The 21,668-nt window shown below is 43.0% G+C and overlaps 1 protein-coding gene across 1 annotated transcript in view; it reads left to right on the top strand.

Annotated features, from left to right (window-relative positions):
- Positions 1-10,173: 10,173 nt before the first annotated feature.
- Positions 10,174-21,668, top strand: part of LOC309364238 (uncharacterized protein) — a 139,805-nt gene continuing 128,310 nt past the window's right edge. The window contains exon 1 of the mRNA XM_081901162.1: positions 10,174-10,246. Within this exon, the coding sequence (XP_081757288.1) occupies positions 10,176-10,246 (71 nt within the window). The 5' untranslated portion in view covers positions 10,174-10,175. The remainder of the gene's footprint in view (positions 10,247-21,668) is intronic.

Raw genomic sequence — 21,668 nt, forward strand, 5'->3', positions numbered from 1 at the left:
CATGCCAGCTAATGTTTCTGAGGAATCCAGACTTCAGGCAGACTTTCCTTAGTGGCATGCAGTGCTCTCTCTCTCTCACTTGAAAGAAGAGCAGTGCTGGTTGAATACAGCTCAGCAGTGTAATGTTAGCAGGTACTGCAGATGGATGATTTTAGATACTGCCTACCCACTTAGATATTGGAGATGTAGAATATCAAGAGCTGGTGCCTGAAGCATCTCAGAAGAAAGGGGTTGAGGGTCCACTTGACTTTGCTTCAGTTGGGTTGGCTTTGTGTCCATGGAGACCGATCCTCACTTGGGAAGGTTCAGGTATAATATGAGACCATAGAACGGGCAAGGCTCCACATAGAATGAGGAAAAGCCACTGAGGGTCAAGACCGGGTCAGTCCAGTGGGCTAGAAAACAGTAGAATGCACCTAGAAACAACCTCCTAGTTTATAGAATACTACAACAGGAAACATTTGTTTCCCTCCCTGTCAGCAGTTCATTGGTCTCATTTGCTCCCTCACTGGCCTTCCTTCACATTATGTTGAGTTCAGGCTAAGGCCATAGATTTCTTTTCACTTCTTTATGTCATAAACAATCAGCTGCTGACATAATGGACATCTATCTCATAGCCATTGACTTTTGCCCTGCACTTGTAGGAACCATTACTGTATCACAACAAGGTTTTATGGATCTAGTGGTCTGGAGAACAGATGGTGGGATTTAATTAGTTCTCAGATTGGGTTCCTTCTTTTAATTCAGGGGTAGCAAACATGCGAGCTGCAGGCCAGGATTTTCCAGTTTTGAGCTTTTTTTTTGGTTCTGGCTTGAAGAGTTGGTATAAAAAAAGAACCGAGTTATTTGTAGCAAATATCTTATATACGTAAAAGTAGTCATGTAAGCAATCATCCTTGATTCAAATATTTCTTCTTTTCTCTCTGTGTTAAATATGGCAGTGATTCCCAAAATAAATCAATCTGCCAAGTGAGGAAAGGCTAAATGTTGTAAAGTCTACATTTTTTGTTGATGTTCTTTCTGTATACTCTTCCTGATGGACTTTTCATGAGACATGATGATGGATTCTTCGCAAGAGGCCCCTGAGAACACTCAAAATACCGACACGCCATGTTGTGATGCTAATCTGGAGAAATAGCCTCTTGTAACCTGTACTTTTCTTGGAATGGTTCCTATTTACACTCAAACAAAAATGGCCGTGATGAAATCTAATCCGTGATTCCAATGCAAACAATCTGAATGGAGTTTGAATTTCCTGTATGACAACAACAACAATAATTTACAACATTGTGGAAAAAAGTATATAGGAATTGGCCAATGGTCTCATGGCCATTTGTCAAAGCCTACTACCAGGAAAACTGTAACAGGAAAACTGAAATATGAAGTTTTAATGAGAACTGGAAGCCTTATATGAAACTGGTCAGTTTTAGAAGTTTGACAAGTGTCATAAGCTGCTGCTTAGTTTTAATCATGTATTTGAATATATCTGAATGTTACTATTTATTAATAAAAATATTTATATACTGCCTGTTGTGTGTAACAATATCACAAAATGTAAATGCAATCAAAATAGTAAAAATTCATTATAATGAGTAAGCGCGCGCACACACACACACACACACACACACACACACACACACACACGCAGGCTTGGGAGCCTCAATAGCACCCCTCTATAGGCTTCACCCTGGGCAAAAAAACCTGTCTAGACCCCCTGTAGCTAAGGCACTAGCCTTCCAACAAATATTGAGGGGGCCGAAGACACCTCGGACCCCTAAAGTTGGCGCGCCTGATAGTTAACTATGGACCAAATTGTCTCAATCAATTTGGATATAGTAGGAGATATGCTTACTACTGGTTTTCTCTTCTATCCCCCACTTGCCCCCATCAAGTAATGAACTAGATATGGAAGCAGATATGTGGCAGTACAGCAGACTGGTTCATCTTTGTAGTTCTGTAAAAAAATATATATTCTAGGCCTGTAAGGATGACTTTTAGTTATGGAGGAGAACATCTGAAATGGATAATTTGAAAAAGACAAAAGGAACATCACTTTGTTGTATGTGATATCTTATGGAATGAAAGCCTCTGGTGGGTGGAGCTTACTTTGTGAGTGAAGGTTTTTAAAAACAGACTAACTCCAATATGCTGCAGTTCCTCTTCTGTTCAGTTTCCCTCTGTGCTTCTTGGTTTACCAGTCTAAACGATCCAAGACTTGGCATTTTACTCTAGGATCCACTGTGTATGGTGGACAATCAGCTGTGAAGCAGCAGGAAGCCATTAATTTTTCCAGCTTACTGCACCTGCTTTTTAACCAACCCCCCCATAATAATGTTGTTGTAAATCAATGAACATGGTTTATAATAGCAATGATGCCCTTGAAATCTGTTCACACTGCCATCAGCGAGTGGTTTGCCAGAGCATTTGCTGCCCTTGGCTTCACCTTGGGCTATTAGCTGACAAATCGGTCATTAGCCAATGGTAATGACCAATTTTGTAGGGATGATTGCTTAAATATCGCCCACCTTGAAAAGAGAATTATTGCTCAACTGAGAAACGAACCCTTATTTTCAACTCAGTGGACCTAATGATCTTATCTTATTTCCCATCCTACGGTGCTGTGGGATCATAGACGTGAAGGGCTGCATTCAACGACTTGTCTTCAGAGGGTGGGGGAGGGGAATGTTCTCCATCTTTGTATTAATTCTTGAAGCATCAGTGGATGAAGACAGATGGTAATGAAACCAATGTAGCTGAAAGTTACTGAAATGATAATAGATTCTTTACGATGTCCAGAAATTCTGGACTCTTAGTCTCATCACACACGCACTTCAGTGCCAAAGTCTGCCATCTTAAGCTTAGTATTCCTGTCGCCGCCTTTGGGCTCACTAGAGCAGCAAAACCTAGCAGAGGTTTGCCCAGATGGCTCTTCCTGTCTTGCCAGGTTGGATGCAATAGTAGCCACTTGCTGGCATTGCTACTAATATCATGGATCAAGAAGCACAAGGTGGCCAGTGACTTCCCACTAGTCTTAATTTGGTTTCATATGCACTTTTAATTTTGGCATCTGTAGGGACTGTAAGCTCTCTTGAAGGTCAAAGTTTTTTGGGGGGGAACAGTGGGACAGAATATGTGGAAATAAAAAATGGGATTCCAGAGCATGACATAAATGTTGGGACGTATGAGGTGCTAGGGTAGGGGTAGTACCTCTGGTAGGGGACACATCACATTCCTCCTGGGGTAGTTTGTTCCCCTTTGGTTCCCACCCTACATTCAGCTCTCACCTGCGGCTCCTAGAAGCTGTCAGCATGTGACAGTGGCCCAGGATTGGCTTCGACTGACTGGCTAAACCAGGTGAGGATAGCCAATGGGTCTCAAACCCTCAGTGAGTTAGGGACTTGCCCTGCATGTGAAGGCAAGCTCTAGCGGATTGAGTGGACAAGACCAGTCATGGGTCCAACAGTCAAGAAGGTGGTTTCTGCACATGCTGTAGAGGGAAGTGAGGGGCCTATGGGGTTCATCAACCTGGGAAGGTAGCCCAACTAGGAGAAGGAAAACTCTGATCCTAAACCTCTGCTGCCTTGCGCAATATCTTTGGGAGAAGAAAAGGCTAAGGAGTAAACCTTATGCCTCTTGTATACCTCCTTCTGGCAACTCTTGCTGCTAGGCTGGTGCCCAATGTATTGCTCTGCATTCTTTTGGACCACATTAGTGAGGCTGAGGGGGGGGGGTCTTGTCATCTAGGCAGCCCAGGATCTCCATACACACTGCCCAGACTTGCACCCTGGGGAAGTCATTTCAATGCTGCTAGGGCAGTGGGTTGACTTCATTCTTGGAGGTGCACTCCATTATATCCTGAGACAGATGGATGCCAACAACGTAAATGTCCTAGCAGACACAGGTTGTATGTGTGTAAATAAACCATATATAATAAAGACACCACAGTCTCCCGCCATGCCTCTTTGTTGTAAAAGGAAACCCAGACCCTGGTAAGCACGCCTGGAACCCATGGAATCTCGCATCACTTAGAGATTGGGGTGGCATGTAACAATATGTTCTAAACTGAGACTGGAGTATTTCTCAAAAAGCTGCATGAGACCTATGGATTGTGGCTAATGTCATGTGTATTCCGCTTCAGAAGTCAGTGGTGAGAGCAGAAATTTGTACATCGCTTACCCCCCCCCCTCCACAGAGAGAGACAGAGAGAGACAGAGATAGCGTCAGAGCCCCCTTGGGATATTCATATGCAACTGCTCTTCAAATGATCAGCCTGATAACTAGGAAAAGGCAGTTTGCATCTCCCATCAGGGTACTGGGCTGGCTGGAGAGGTTTAAACAAACAAACAAACAAACAAACAAACAAACAAACGAAAAACAGTGTTATGTCTCTTTATATATCTTCATTTTTACCACTGCTGCCCAAATTGGTGGGGTCTGCAGGCGGATGAGGATAGAAAAAAATTGTTTGGTGGCTGGATCTATAGGGGAAAAGTTCCAAATAAATTATATTCTTTCCACACAAGACTGATACACAGCGAGGTTTGCCAGTCCCTGGTCACCACTAGCAGTGAGAAATTGCTCCCTAGGTGAGCAGGTGGTGACTTAGAGTTTCTGACTTACAGCACAGTCTGTAGGGTAAGGCATTTTACAAAATCCACTAGATGGACTCAATTGAGTGCAGATTGAATTCTAGTCAATTACTGAGCCAGTACTTTCACTAGATCTCTTGTCCTTTGTGCTGTAGAGAAACTCTGCTGTTTGCATCCCTTTAGGCCGCTGAAGACATGTTAATATTGGCTTTAATTATTGCTGGACATTTTATTAATTCTGTTGGTGTTTGGGCTATAAACCACACTGGGATAATACTTGATGAAGGACAGTTTAGAAATTAATGAAATGCGTATATAGATTAAATAAACAGAAGATTGTCATCTATTGCTCTGTGAATGTAGTCTTAGGCTTTGGAAAGAACTCTTTTATGTTCTTTCATTTGCCTTTTCCTTGCCCCGAGGCCGAGTCACAGGAAAAGGTGTGAGGTAAACTCTAATTAGCTGTTGCATTTGTTGCAGAAGCAGCAGCTGCCCTCATAAGAGAAAATAGCCTGGAAACTGCTTGCGTGCAGAATTAAGGCTAGGTTAAGACTGCTTACCAAGTAAATAAAAATGGGTAGTAGACTGCATTATTTTTCCATGTCCTTGGGCAGAACTCCATATTGTGTATCTCGATGTGAAATCTGTACACCACAACTCTTGTAGTCATGGAGGATAAGGTCATCAGTGCTACTAGCCACAATGGCTATGCTGTGCCCAAATGGTTGGAGGCAGTGATGCTTCTAAATACAGTGGTACCTTGGGTTACAAACACCTTGGGTTACAAACATTTCGGGTTACCAACTCTGCTAACCCTGAAGTAGTAGGGTTAGCAGAGTCGGGTTAAGAATTTTACCTCAGGATGAGAACAGAAATCGCATGCCAGTGGTGTGGGAGCAGTGGGAGGCCCCATTAGCTAAAGTAGTGCCTCAGGTTAAGAACAGTTTCAGGCAGGTTAAGAACAAATTAAGTTCGTAACCAGAGGTACCACTGTACAAGTTGCTGGAAACCACACAAAGAGATCTGATTTTGTGCTCAGATCCCGCTTGAAGGTTTCCCATGGGGATCTGGGTGGCCACAGTTAGACTAGATGGGCCATGTTCTTACATTCCTATGATGTGCAGTGATTGCCTGAGGGGTTAGTTAGAAGTCTATTCTCCACTGAGTGGACAGGGAGGAGATGTGGATGAGATTTATCAGGAGGAATGCCTTCACTTGTTCCACCTCTTGTGGGGAGTATAACATAAGGTCACCAGACATCTCCGTTTCCCGGGGACAGTCCCCGGATTTACAAATCAGCCCCCATGCAAAATCCATTGAAGTTGAAAAGTGCCCCCGTATTTATTGAAAAAAATCTGGTAACCTTAGTATAACATTACACCTCTATTGAGGTGGGATTAACCCCTGACCAAGTTTAGGATTCCAGCAAAGGCCTACTTCTTCCCCACCACATCCCAGTTCCACCCACTTCCATCCTGCACTGGCAGCAGCCTGCTGCTGGCACAAGGCTATCTCCGCAGCAGCAAAATTTATTATCTGGTGTAGCTTTGCTCTAATGCCAACACCAGGAGAGTTTGGGAGGAACTCTGTCACACTCAAGCAGGGAACACCATGGCTCTTTATAATATTTCTTATCTCTGCAGCCAACTAGAAAGCTCCATACTCAAGTGTGTGATCATAGACTGAATGTGTAAGGCAGCCTAACAAGCTGCCCAGTGCCTTTCGTGATTATATCACAAGTGGTTTCCATCAGCTGACACATCAAACACACACAAAGCATGCCACCAGAGCTGAAACAATGTTGTTGGCAACCACCAGATGGTTTAATTAAAAAAATTTTTTTTGAAAGCAAAAGTTTTGAAAAAATATGGACCATTCTTTTAGGCTCCCTTGGCTAATCAACAAAGGAAAGCATGGCCTTGTTTTGTTTCTAGAATCAAACAACCACCGCCTTGTCTAATTTCCCCCTCCTTAGTGAGAAGAAAGATAAATGTAAAGCTAAGCAGCCTCTGTGTGAAAATTAGAAATGGACTTGGAGTTGTTACATCATCACAATGTTGTTACATTGGAGCAGCTTGTTGTTAAGCCATTTAAACTCAACATATTCCATAGTGCTGTAGTATAATACATATAAAAAAGGATGCAGTCCTGTCTGTTTTGATACTGCCATGTCTTGGCGCTACTTGGATAGTCTTACATTACATGGAATTAGTTCCACATTTCTTATTTTGCCATTAGCATATTAATGCACAAAGCTGATAACACTAAAAGCCAAGATACTCAAGCACTTCTAGTTTCTTCATCACAGAGCCATGCTTCTTAGCTTTATAAGGCTGCATGAATGGATCAGCACATATTATTTTTATTGTGTCCCCTGAACTATAGCTGATACACTTTCTCTCTTTCCTTGTTGATGGTGGAGGTGGTCTTAAATTGGTTGAAGTGGGTTTAATGATGAAGCATGGTATGTTATGGTTTTGATTCCCATCACATCTAGTACCTAATAGTACATCACTTGGACATAGGTGTGATTCATTTAATTCAGGGGTGCCCAAACATTTTTCAAAGAGGGCCAGATTTGATGAAGTGAACATGAGTGAGGGCCGGCTTTTTTTTTTTTTTTTACAATTTTACCTCAAAGTTGTTGAGCTTTTTAAAGGATTTGACCCCAATAAATAAACTGCCACAAGGGCTGGATAAAACTGGCTGGGGGGGGCTGGACTTTGGGCATGCCTGATTTAATTGAAGCTGGGGGAACGAATTATCTCACTGAATTTCTCCAGGGGAAGGAAAAATTTTCCCAACAGATTCTGGGTGGATAGAGTCACCATCAGCAGTGACAGTAGCACACATTCTTCCTTTTCCTTGAAGTCTTCATATTTTTGTTGCTGCTGCAGCTTGCAGGGGCATCATCTGTGTTGCTAGACTGACCACCATTTTGCATCCTCCACCTAGCATCGTTCCAGAGCATGGTGAGTGGGGAAGATGACAGCCAACACTAAAATTGGTGGAGAACACAATTCACAGCAACTGAATAATAGTTGCTGGAGGGGAGAGGGCTCCTGAGCTTGGGTCCTGCTTCCAGGATTCCCATCAGTATCTGGTTTGCCACTGGCCAACAGGATGCTGGCCTAGATTTGATGGCTTCATCCAGCAGGGCTGTTCTTCTGACTGAGTGGCATTCTGATGCATGCTTATTTGAAATTAATTTCATTGTGTTCAATGGTCCTTGCTCTCAGGACTGCAGTTTTAAATCATTTGAGCTCCCCTAGTAATGCAGGGTTCCTAGTCTGATGTCTGCACTGTATTATAATATGACAGACTTCAGATTATTTTCATAAGAACTCATACTCTTCAAAGCTATGCTGGCTAGAGCTGATTGGAGCTGTGCTCCAAAATGTCTGGAGGGCACCAGATTGATAAAGGCTGAACTAATATATTCAGAGTGTAATAATAATAATAATAGTAATAATAAATTATTTATACCCCGCCCCTTCCCGGTTTAAAAACCAGGCTCAGGGCGGCTAACAGCAAATATAAAACATTGATTAAAACGCGACTTAAAAACAGCATAAAACAGCATCAATATCAATAAAATTCAAAAATTCAGGGGTCATTTTGGGGGGAAAAACAAAAGAAAACAACCCAGTCAGTAGACATCAAATGATCACTGGGGCTAACTGGCCAAGTTGGTCCTACTAGGGCCAGCAAGGAGACCATGGAAGAATTTAAATGTGGGGTCCCAGAAAGGGTTTCTTCATAGAAGAGGAAAGGGAAAAGGAAAAGGCAGGGGTGGAGCCTCCACACCCAGCGCAGAGACTCCTTTCCACACCCAGCGCAGAGACTCCCTTCCACAGTCCCACAACAATTACAGGCAATTCTCCACTTGTGCATGTTTGAGATGCATGCAGCCACACACACATGTCATTTTTGGCACTGAAAGTGGGTGGGGTGGGGTCAGTCCCCACATGCGCATGTCCCAGTGATGCATGTGGCAGCTGGGAACAGAACCCTCTGCATAAGTGGCGATTCCCCGGTATTCTTGAAACCATTATGCTGTTTTTGAGCCTAAATTTTGCAAGTGGGCAGGTATTTTGATATGTGAGTCTTTTTTGCAGAAAGGGAGGGAGGAGTGAACCCTATGCAGCATGACACAAACACACACACACACTCTTCCTCCAAAAATCACCCACCCATACAGCTAGAAAACAGCCTTCTATTAGCGCCAGTTTAAGGCTACCTTCAAGAGTCCAATTGCTGCATCACAGAGTGTCAATCTTTGTGGAGGTTGCATCTGGGGCTACCCAGATGCCCACCCAGGACACACAGGGAGCAGATTGGGGGACAATTAGGAGGGGTGGCAGATCCAGGCCCCAAGGAGCGTGCCACATCACTCGCCGCCACCGTATCCTGTTTCTTCTCCGCTGCTGCTACCTGCCCCTTTCTGGCCTCCTTTTTCTCCCCCACCAAAGGTAGCAGGAGGGAGAGGCAGCTTCAGTGAGCGGGGCGGGGAGTGGGGCTTCAGTGACAGGTAGCATTTTCTGTTTTGTTTGGCTCAAGCAGCAAAACATCCTGGCCTGGCTCTGGAGCTAACCATTCTCTCTTAGCCACCGTTTTTGTGAAGGTTTTCTTTCTCAGCAGCAATTAAGGCTGGTAAAAAGCTACCGCACATGCTTTTTTTTCAAGGGAAGTTGGTGCTGGAGTGGAAAGGAAGGCATAAGAGATGTCATGCATCCAGACATGTGAATTTTGGTTCCATCTATGGGCTGCTGCCATTGGAAGGTTGGCCACTACTGGACTGAAAAAAATCACCTGCTCCTTCAGATTCCTTCCTGCATGACACCTATGCATTTCAGGTAGTATCTCTTGATCACTGTGGACAGACAAAACTCATTCATGCTAAATTCACACTGTAGAGTTGTTGTTACTTATCATCCCTCACATGAATAAACTACCAACCCTACAACTACAGGCTCTGAATGAATTGCATCTTCCCTGTGCACCACAATGGAAATTCTAAAGGATGACCTGGATATTGAGATGGAAACCAGATTACTGCCTGACATAGCTGACATGTATGTGAGCACTTTTTGTGGTGCATGCTAATATGCAGGTGTGTTTGCAGTACCTGCAGCGTTGTAATGGTCACATTCTGCGTGACTGCTGAAACTCTTAATCAGTTCCTCCTGATGAAACATTAATGAACTTTGTAAATGCAGGAAGCAGTGGGAAATAAATGAATTTCAGCTGGGGTTTGAAGAGCTGTCAGTTCCTCTTGCTGCAATGTTTCAGAGGAATGTCCTTTCTGATAAAGTCTCTGAGAAACGTGGAGGAGTTTGGAAGAGGGGTTGGAAAAACAGGATGCTGAATGGCAGGCTTTACTAATGTTTAGCATCTGCAAAGAATTCAGCAACAGCACACGGTGCAAGTGAGGGGAGTGCTAGCAAACAAGGGAAAGTTGTTAATCTGAGAGTGATGGGTGAAAGGGGAGAAATTAGTCGTCCGTCCCCCTTTTTCACTCTCCAGCTGGAGGCCTGCTAGCATTTTACAGTAGGGCTACAGTGAACAGACTTGATTACAGCAATAATGAACAATGCTACTTTGTGTGCCTGTAGATTCTTTCATCCCAGGACCATAAAGGACTTCACAAACACCATGTAAGTTCTGGACGTTAAGTCGGTAGGGATCTTTCACAATGGGACATTGATACTCTTAGTAGCTGATATTAGTAGTATACAGATTAGTAAACAGATGTATGGGGGGAATCATAGAAGTATTTAACTGTCTTGATTTTTAAAACAATTCGTAAAAATAAAATAGTAGCACTACATTTGATGGAATCTTGAAAAATTATAACTGATTGGTGTCAGTGGCAAAGCTGGCATCTAGGTCACTTAACCTATTCAATGTGTCCATGTTCTTTTCTCATTGTGTATCGCCAAGTAATACCTTGTTTAATTTTACCAATCAAATTGCTGCGTCCACTGAGATTTTCTGAGAAGTCCAGCTATCTCAAAGGTGTGTTTAGTTATACACCTTTGCTGGTCTTTTTTGGTTCAAAGACTCTGGAATTCCCACAGTAATAGGGTTGCCATGCGTCTCTAGCAGTGTCTGGCAAAATGTATGGGAAATATCCGGACGTTTGGCAGCCCATGGCAGCAGTGCTGTTTTTGCTGCTTTACCACAAAAATAGCTCAAAAATGGCTTCCCCCCTTTTTTCTTTTGCAATCTTGCAAAAAAATTAATAAATGCAAGATCTTTGGGCAAAATGAAAAATAATAATAATCAACTTTGCCCCCCCCCCCAAGAAAGCTCAACAACTATATATTAGATTAGTTACCACAAGTACAATGTTCACAAGTACCACGGGTACAATGTTCATATTACCTGACTCAGACATAATTATTTTAATAGAGATAGTTCATACGTTCACTTTGAGTATCTCAGTGTTGAGGCATCCATCAATAAAAGACCAAGTGAAATATGCACATGTGTGAAGCAGGCTAAGTCTCCTTGGCTGTGGCTGCATATCACATATCACACCAAATCATAGTTTAGTCCAATGTGCATGACCTACAACATGCCTCCAAATTGTGTGCTTCTGCTACCCACATCCCCACGTGGCTAGGAAGAGGATTGGCTAGGTTTGGCTAACTAAAAATGTTAGTCAAAGCTTCCAAAGTCCTCTTTCTGGCCATGCAGGGAAAGGAAACAGGAAGGAGGAAATGTCTGATTCCTAGACCCTCTTTGGCTTATGTACTCATGCTAAACTGTGGTTTACTGTGATGAACCCAGCCTGTGGCTCACTTTTAGGCTGCAGTCCTATGTGTCCTGGAGTAAGGCCATTTACAAACAATGGCGTTTAATACTGAGTAAATATGCATAGGCTTGTACTGCACCTCCTAGTGATAAATCTTGCACTTGTGGCTGGATTAGAGGGATCTATTTGTCTATCAAGAATTGCAGTAGTAATATAATTGGCCTTTTCGTCACTGGTCCCCGAAACTCACTTCTGGCAGCCTGTTGGCCTACCCACAATCCCTGCCAAAGCCATTAGTGGGTTGTGCAATGTGATTCCAAGATCATAGCTCTTTATTTAGGCCAGATTTCTACTCTTCTCTGCGGTGATCAGAATCTTTGGAATTCCACAAAACTCTTCCTTAGGAAATTTAAGCCATTCAGTAATCTGCTCAAACCTTTATTTCCAGGATATAAAACATGCACCCAAGAAGTTAAACATATTCTCAAAATCTTTGCTGAACTGAGATATAAAACATTGTTGGCTGCAATGGTAGGAATGTGAGAGTAATTTTAAAGTTTATTTATTTTATTTATCTCTCTTTGGATCGTTATGGCCGCATCATTGCAACAGAAAGGCATTCAAAACATCCTGATCTCTATCAAACGATATAACCCGAGCCTAGAAAATCCAAGGACTAGACAATTAAAGTACGTAAGCAGACATGAAAAATACAGAATTTTTCAAAGTTAAAAACAAACACGGTCCTGATCCAATGAACAGCTGCACTGATGCAGTATCTTGAAGGAACAGGCAGGAAGTGTTTTATCTGCTCGGTCCGAAGAATTCAAAGTTTCCTGATTTCTTGGGTGGGCACAACCTTATAACATCAGCCAAACTAGACTAGATAATGTAGCATACAGCTGTGTGTCTTGTTTTTTTCTACCTAAGCAACGATACTCCTCAGAACGAACACAGTGGGTGGGCAGGAGAGGGTTATCTCTTCCTTCCGCAGTACATAGGAAGCTGTTTTATCCCAATCAAACATTGCTCCATCCAGCTTAGTATTAACTACTGGCAACAGCTGCTGTCCAAGGTTGCAGGCAACAGTCTCCCCCAGCCCTGCCTGGAGAAGTTGGGGATTCAACTTGAGACCTTTTGACTCCAAAACAGATACTCTACTGCTGAGCTACAGCTGTTCCCCAAAGCATGGTTGGAAAAACGCACACACCAAACATGGCTAGGAGACTTTTCTCCTAAGGCTCCCTAGCTGTACAGGGAAGGGGTGTTGTTCCAATCATGCTGGGTAAGGAGAGCCTCCCCTCTTCACTTCCTGCACTCCCCATCAGGTTTTGTCCTCCTCCACATGCTTGCAATTTAGGAAGAAAAGACAAGGTATATAGATGCATGTACCTCTAGCCCTCAGCTGCCTCAGTAACAAATGGGATTGATATTCTCCCCTGTGTACCACTGGCCTGTCCTAGGAATATGCTTTAGCTATGTCAGTGGGTGGCGCTGCGGGTTAAACCACAGAGCCTAGGACTTGCCGATCAGAAGGTTGGTGGTTTGAATCCCCACAATGGGGTGAGCTCCCGTTGCTCGGTCCCAGCTCCTGCCAACCTAGTAGTTCAAAAGCACACCAAAGTGCAAGTAGTTAAATAGGTACCACTCCAGAGGGAAGGTAAACAGCGTTTCTGTGCGCTACTCTGGTTTGCCAGAAATGGCTTAATCATGCTGGTCACATGACCTGGAAGCTGTACGCTGGCTCCCTTGGCCAGTAAAGCGAGATGAGCGTCGCAACCCTAGAGTCGGTCACGACTGGACCTAATGGTCGGGGTCCCTTTACCTTCACCTTATGTCAGTGGGAAAGAAAAGCTGCATTTTTGGAAGGGACTTCCAGTGACACCTTGAGCTGAAGTAGACAAGGAAGACAAGTCCCATTGATTTCAATAGAAAATTCCAAGGAAATGTGCTTAGGATGACTGCCTAAAGCTACGTCGAATGACTTTTAAATTGGTCACCTTCAGTTAAATGCATTATAAGTTGTTACACAGCGCTTCATTGGTGATTGGAGAGGGAAGTGAATTTACACATCTCTGTTTTGCTAACTGGAGGGAATTGTGAGAAAGGCTTGAAGGACTGTTCCCCCACTGCCTATGAGCTTTCAGAATTCGACTCACGGGGTAGAGAGGAAAAATTCAGGAAGAGAACTTGGGTCCCCTTTTGCAGCTTCCACTGGGTATCCATTGGGTATTATGCTCTTCAGTTATTTCAGAAGCTTCCTTAATATTATCTCTTTTTGGATTCAGTAACTGTTAGGTCCTCAGCAGGTATTCGTGGAATAAATGAATCTTCTTCTTATTCCTATTATTATTTATTACATTTATATATCACCCTTCATCTGTGGAGCACAATATCTGAGGTTTACAATATAAAACCACAAAAGGACATACCGTAGCAAGTAGGTTTAGGAATGCAGTGCAATTTATTTCATTTTATTTAATCGTTAAATTTATATTCCTCCCTCCTAAAGGTGCCCAAGCATTTATGTGAATAAAATTGCAGTTAGAAACGAACATACTTAGAACTGTTAAAAACCTATAAAAACAATAAAACACAATAACACATCTGATGCAAGTTTAAGAACAGGAAACGTAAGTCAGGGAAGTGTGAAAAAATACACCCTCTTTTTTATATGGCAGGGCAAACTGCTAGTATGAATGCATGGAGAATCATGCTGTACAGAATAAATAAAAAGAAGAAGACAGAAGATAGAAGATAAGAAGAAGAAGAAGAAGAAGAAGAAGAAGAAGAAGAAGAAGAAGAAGAAGAAGAAGAAGAAGAAGAAGATGATTAGGTTTTCTCACCCCAAAGGCTTGGAGAGCACAACAAATGAAAAAAGGGTACTAAGAAAAGATGAGTCTCTTCTCCTTAAAGGAGTCACATGACTTGATGTGAGGAATCTGTCTGGGATTGATTGATTGATGGATTGATTGAATGATTGTTCCTCCCACCCCTCATCCCCCTGCTGCCTCTGGCTTTAATCTTGCTCACAATTAGGCAAGTTATGTCTCATGAATCAGATGCATATTTAACAGCGCACAGGACTTTAAGCATAGCAAATGCAATTTTGGTTACATTACACTTTTGACAAATGGAATTGTGTTTGGCTTTGCAATGACACAGAGCTCACTTTTTCCTCCAGGGTTCCATTTGTGATGGAACCAGTATTACCAGAACTGGGAAGGTTTCCATCCACATTTTGAGCTCTTCCAGAACAGAGGTCTTTCTATCTGGCATTTTAAAAAATAAAACAAAAATACTCATCACTTTTTCTGAAGCCATACTCTGAAATGGAATATTTGGACCCAGCACCTAAACAGGATAAATGCATGTGCAAATTATGAATGCAGGGTGTCAGTAAGGATATGGTTGGGGATGAAGTGACTTGAGACATCTCCAGCTCTGTGAAGGGAAACAGCTTTATTATAGATTCCCACACTGTAAGTCAGCTCATCAAATGAATGACAGACCTTTTCATAATAAGCCGAATAATCACATCTGTTTCTCTAGCATGAGAAAACTTAGAAAGCGATTCAAATTCCTTAAATTGGCACTGCACACTTACGTTTTTATCAGCCTCCATGCAAGAAAGATGTTTGCATGTAATGGACCCTACATCTGTAAATATATATGCAATTGCAAACACTATCTGTATTTGTTTAAATGCATCTGTGTGAGGAGGTACGGCATATAAAGATAATACATGACCCATAGAAGCCCTTTCCTGGTATTCAGTATCTACAAGAGTGGGGGCATCCTGTCACCCCCTCCCTCCTGCAGTAACATGTTGCCCGATCTTCTTTTTCCAGCCCTTCATGAGTTGGAGGCTTCCCATAGCCATCTGGCTGGCTGCTCTGAAGAGGATGTTCAACTACAGGGGCCTTTGGCCTGATCCAGCAGGCTCTTACAGGGTGAGCTCCTGTAATTGCAGAAATTCCCTAGAACAGGGATTGTGCAATATTCTAAATCGCACGGGGAGTCTCAGTGAGCACAGAAGGCTCCCTGCTTCAGAAGATCACACGCTAGATGCACTGGACACCTGAATAGGTCTGTTTTACCAGCCAAATTCTAATCACATTTATCAGGAAGTAAAGCCCTAATTATTATTTTTTTACTTCCATGTAAAATTGCTTAGGATTGTGTCCATCCTGAGTAGTCTTATATAGTAAAACTGCCACTACATTTAGAATGCGTATCTGCCTTCACCCTGGGATTGCAAACAGAGGATTCAGGTGAGGGCGCAGCAAAATTCTTTAATTAATGTTGGTGGTGCAGTACTAGGGAGAATTAACCAGATTATGGGAAAGTTCATTATCTGTTGAAGTGTTTACAGTTCCAAATAGTTCCATTTCTTTCTTTCTTTCTTTCTTTCTTTCTTTCTTTCTTTCTTTCTTTCTTTCTTTCTTTCTTTCTTTCTTTCTTTCTTTCTTTCTTTCTTTCTTTCTTGTGATAAATAGATTAGGCACCAGAGGGCAGGCTTTCCCGTGCCTGAATCGAATAGCCTGGATCCACAGCTATTGTTATGTTTATGCAAATAGACTTTGACATAATAGCTTTGAAACAGTTGAAAATTGGATTGTGCCTTGAGGCCAAACATTCAGACCACCACCTTGGCTATATTCATCTGCCAGAGTAAATTGGGTTCAGTGTAGGCTCCACGTGCTGTATTTCAGAGCGAGATTACAGGGTGGCAATAACTTTTGTCCAGGAAAGACAAACGCAGGTTTCTGGCAGGAACAGTGGAAACACTTAGCCTCCCACTATCTGATGAGATATAGATTGCACAGAGAATTTCTTTAGACTTCCAAGGACAAATTTTCAAAGTGGGATCTCCATTTCTAGCTTTTGCCTGCATCTCAATCAAATTAAGGTTGAAACTCCTGAAATAAATACCTAGTAACGAATTGAAGCTATTCAAAGAGTGAATTTACTACCCAGCACAAATCCATATCTCTTTACCTGATAGTGCCAGAAGGATTGAAGGTGCTATTGAAGGGTTAACGGTTTGCCTTTCTAAAGTCTTGCCTTTTTTAAGGCTACAGATCTGTCTGCCACAAGACAAATTATGCAGAATGTAAGTGGTAAGAGTAAGCCAATCATTAAATCTCACAGTCCATTCTGCCTGTCATCATGAAAAACTGAATGAAAGGAAAAGGAAGAGAAACAGCATCATCTAGGGCTGGAGTGGCCTGATGTGACTGCAAGGCCTCAAGAGAGATGTTTAATTTTGTTTTCATTCCAACCAGAGCTTTATGGCTCTTTTTGTTTTAGTACTCAGGAATGGTCAATGACGTGGTGCCCTCCAAATGTTGCTGGTCTATTACTCCAATCATCCCTTGCCATTGGTCATGCTGGCTGGGACTGATGGGAGCTGGAACCCAACAATTGTTGTTGTTGTTGGCATCTGTCTGTCTCAGGGGACAATGGAGGAGTGTGTCTTTGAGCGTGAAGTCAAACTGTTGGAAGGTTGCAACACCTGCTATGGCTGTAGAAACCAATAGAGGAGAGGCATGTTTTGTTGCAGCTGGGGCAGATGTAGGTGTCTGGTTGTGCTGCTGCAGATGCACCATGGGGTTTCTTCTCTCTGTGCTCCTCCCAGCAGTCATTTCTCCTCTGGTTCCTGCTATGGATACGCAATCTGACTGCCTGTCTCCAGGCACTGCAGCAAGGGATTCCCAAATGGCGGGTTTATGTTGCCAGCCTTCATGCCACATTTGCAGACCTCTTTGTAATGCAGAGTTGGTCTGTCAACTGGCCTGGTGCCTGAAGCCAACATGCAAGCCTGGTAGATCTCCATCTTGGTATTGGATGTTATCATCATATTCTCTCATACCCTTTTGGAGAGGTGAGCCACTGTTGTAGCTGCCTTGCCAATGCGCTTGTCCAGGTCGGCTTTGATGGAGAGGCTGCTGGTTATGGTGGAACCCAGGTAGACAAAATTCTCTACCACCTCAAGCATGTGTTTACCAGTGCTGATGTGTGAGGTGCTGGCAATGTCCTGACCCAGGAGGTTGGCTACCCCTGGGTAAGTTATTTAACTGACTGAAAGGCTGAATGTTACGAAGGTGGGCCAGAAAAACATCTTGCTTGACAGCGGATGTTTCATACAGAAATGCTCCAAAGATTGCAACATACAAAATTTAGGGACCTCTTAAACATGATGCCATGTCTATTTTAGTAAAGGTAAAGTGGACCCCTGACCATTAGTTCCAGTCATGGCTGACTCTGGGGTTGTGGCGCTCATCTCGCTCTATAGGCCGAGGGAGCCGGCGTACAGCTTCCGGGTCATGTGGCCAGCATGACTATGCCACTTCTGGCGAACCAGAGCAGTGCACGGAAACACCATTTACCTTCCCGCCAGAGGGGTACCTATTTATCTACTTGCACTTTGACATGCTTTTGAACTGCTAGGTTGGCAGGAGAGGGACCGAGCAACGGGAGCTCACCCCGTCGTGGGGATTTGAACCGCCAACCTTCTGATCAGCAAGTCCTAGGCTCTGTGGTTTAACCCACAGCGCCACCCGCATCAGCCGTTAATTTGTAATAGAAGCAGGCCTGATCCAGAAGCCCTTAGGTGGGAGAGAGGTTGGTTAATTGTGGTGTGGATAGTTAGCAATGAGGGAGAAGCACTTGGCTTACACTCAGATATACTCTCTATCGTTTTATGCACACCAGGGCTGCTCCTTAAAAAAACAAATACATGAAAATGGATTCCAGGACTATGTAAGCCCTGTGGAAACCTGGTTTGTTTTTGATAGTCCTTTCCTCAGGCATATACTAGAATTTGATTCTGATTTCACATGCAGTGATGTACTTCATTGATTACTGTTACCACTCCAGGTGAGCTGCATTGTTCCTGGGTCAGAAAGTCAAAATATGGTTGTTCCATCTGGTTACATAGGATGTTTTCTCCAGACACTTAAAAATGACCTAAATCACAGTGGGCTGAAATAGGTATCCTGAATATTTATCGCATCTCACAGCTTCTTTGTATGTTAAAAGGTAAAGGGACCCCTGACCATTAGGTCCAGTTGTGACCGACTCTGGGGTTGCGGCGCTCATCTCGCTCTATAGGCCGAGGGAGCCAGCATACAGCTTCCGGGTCATGTGGCCAGCATGACTAAGGCACTTCTGGTGAACCAGAGCAGCACATGGAAATGCCGTTTACCTTCCCGCCGGAGCGGTACCTATTTATCCACTTGCACTTTGAGGTGCTTTCAAACTACTAGGTTGGCAGGAGCAGGGACCGAGCAACAGGAGCTCACCCCGTCACGGGGATTCAAACCGCTGACCTTCTTATCAGCAAGTCCTAGGCTCTGTGGTTTAAGCCACAGCGCCACCCGTGTCTCCCTTTGTATGTTGCACAGCAGCAAATATATTTCATCCCATGTATAGAATCCAATCTCCTATATCACATTCTCTGTCTTTATATATTGTATCCACACTGCCTACAACTTCCTAAATATGTCACATGTACTTCTCACAGTCAGTTCCAATTCCCTATATCACTATGCATATTATCCATCTGTCTGCCTGTCTGTATAATGATTCCCCAACAGCTAACACAAAACAACAACAATACAATAACAACACATAAAAACAACATAAAACAAGAGTAGCAGAAAAGCCAATAGCCAGATTATACATAGAATATTTAAGGCCTAATTCAGGAGTAGCTGATTTTGTGCCCTCCAGAAACTGCTGCACTTTAACTCCTATCAACCTTAGCCAACAGGGCCAAGGGTTAAGGATGTTGGGAGTTGTAGTCCACCAACACCATCAGGAGGGCACTATGTTGGCTGAGCTGATCTGGTCTCCGAGAGGTATCGGAGTTGGAGCCAGGAGAGTCTCCCTGGGGTGGCACAATTGAAGAGGCTCTATATCAAGTGATCCCTGCCTCAGTGCCTCACATGTGAAAGTGCAGGTGGAATGGGACCTGCAGGCTAGCTTCTGAGGGCAACCTAAGTAGTCAAGTACGATGCTGGCAGGACTTAAGTTAACATATATAAAAACCCTTATTTTTTTCCTCAGCTCCAGATTCAAAAATGAAGCCTTTGATTTGGGGTTGTTGGGTTTTGGGGGTTGTTTCCTCCCCCCAGAAGGCTTTGTAAATGAGAACTCTTTCTGCTCTCCCTACCACTTTCCCTTTCTTCTCCGTTTCTTTTACAATTAATTAGCTAATAATTTTGCTACTGATCTATTCCTCATTTAAAAAAAAAAGTCGAATCCCTGCCTTAGATCTGGTCAGAACAAAGGTGGGAGAATTTATGTCTTAATTTTAGTTCATTACGGCAGAGAGAGCATCTCCTCCCATCACTCTCGCGCTCCCCCCTCCTTCCTCCCTGCCATCCTTTGGAGTATCAGTTATCACCGTGCCCCTAAACTCCTCACACTCGGCAGCGGCACTGGAAGAGCCATCACTGCCCTTTATCTTCCGCTGCCTCATTAAGAGAAATGAACCTGAGTCTGAGAGAAATGACACAAGGGAAATAAAAATGTAATCCCTCGGTGCCACCTATAATGAATTGTTATGAAAACCATGAAAATATCTGTCTGCGGATATTGTTCTTTGATTTGAAGTCGGTGTTGTAAGCAGTAATTTTTGTCATTAAAGCTGTTAATCTGTTCGGTGCTCCTCATAAGTTTTTATGAAGAAAAACAGCCCTGCTGCCTACATGCTCATCGCAGGGAGCTCCTGAGCAACGCACCACGAAGCGGAGTGCATTTGAATAATTAGTTTTAATTATGGCTGAGGTCGCTGTCTGTTTCGCCTGCAAAGTTACGGCGCTTGTGGCGGCCTGTCCACAACAGCTCCATGTTGGGCTGATCGACCCACTTAGCTTGTCACAGTGTTACCCCCCCTGCCACCTCTGACAAATGCCAGCTTTGTGGTGGGTACAGCATGACACACCGAAGAACCAAGGCAATTCTGGCTGTTCCAGAAAGGGAAGGGGCCATATTTGAGAAGCAGGTCGTAAGCTCTGGTGGCTTCCTGACAGCTGCAGAGTTAGGAGGACACTGAAGCAAAGGGAGCAGAAAGACCTCATAAGAGAGCTGTTACATTCTCAAATATATCCATAGCTTTCATGGTCTTGCTGGCTTTAGGACACAAAAAGTATTTCTTCATGCAATACGGAATCAGTGTGAGGAATGTGTTATGACAGAGAACTAAAACACCATCATACATGGAGACTGAGGCCTATTTGTCACCATCAACCATTCTAGGCCAATGTGCAAAGATTAGGAATTAACTGTGGGGACTGGATTAAATAGAAACTGTTTTATGAACCTCACTGAGGCATCTGCTGTGGTGCAGTTAAGGGATTGTAGACTCCGGACTAATTTTTTTTAAAGGGAGGGGCTCTATAAATAGTTATGTCTGTCACTTCCCAAATAATACATCTAACTTTAGTTACTTCAGACTGTGGTAAGCCAGCCCTGCTGCATTCTGTTTTTTTTAAATAAATATTTATTAGAGTTTTTAGAAAAAAGTATACAATGATAATAAACATTATTGCTTTGTTTTAACAAAATTTCATAATATCCTTGAACTTCCTCACGTCTCCCGCTCCCATTTACCTCATTAATAGATTTTTGTCAAGCAAATTATCATCTTATTTCCAAATCTATAACCACTTACTTAAATACAGTAAAATAATTCTCCTGCAAATTTGTTTCTCTTAATCTCTCTTCTCATCAATTCTTAATCTATTTTAGTGATGGCCAATTATTTGTAACCAAGCATCCTTCTTAACATTCAACTAAATCACAATATTTCTGCAAATAAATCTTGAATTTCTTCCAGTCTTCTTCAATCCTTTCTTCTCCCAGGTCTCGGATTCTGCCAGTCATCTCCGCCAGTTGCATATAGTCCATCAGTTGCATCTGCCATTCTTCCAGTGTGGGTAGATCTTGAGTTTTCCAGTTCTTAGCGAGTAGTATCCTTGCTGCTGTTGTTGCATACATGAAAAATGTTCTATCTTTCTTTTACACCTTCTGGTCGACAATGCCCAGAAGAAAGGCCTCTGGTTTCTTAGTAAAGGTATACTTAAATACCTTTTTCAGCTCGTTGTATATCATTTCCCAGAAGACCTTCACTTTGGGGCAAGTCCACCAGAGGTGGAAGAATGTTCCTTCATTTTCTTTACATTTCCAACATTTATTATCAGACGAATGGTATATTTTGGCAAGCTTAACTGGGGTCATGTACCATCTGTATATCATTTTCATTACATTTTCTTTCAAAGCATTACATGCAGTAAAATTCAACCCAGTGG

This window comes from Podarcis melisellensis (assembly GCF_964234715.1).
Source record: "Podarcis melisellensis genome assembly, chromosome: 2".
In the NCBI taxonomy this organism is placed as follows: domain Eukaryota; kingdom Metazoa; phylum Chordata; class Lepidosauria; order Squamata; family Lacertidae; genus Podarcis; species Podarcis melisellensis.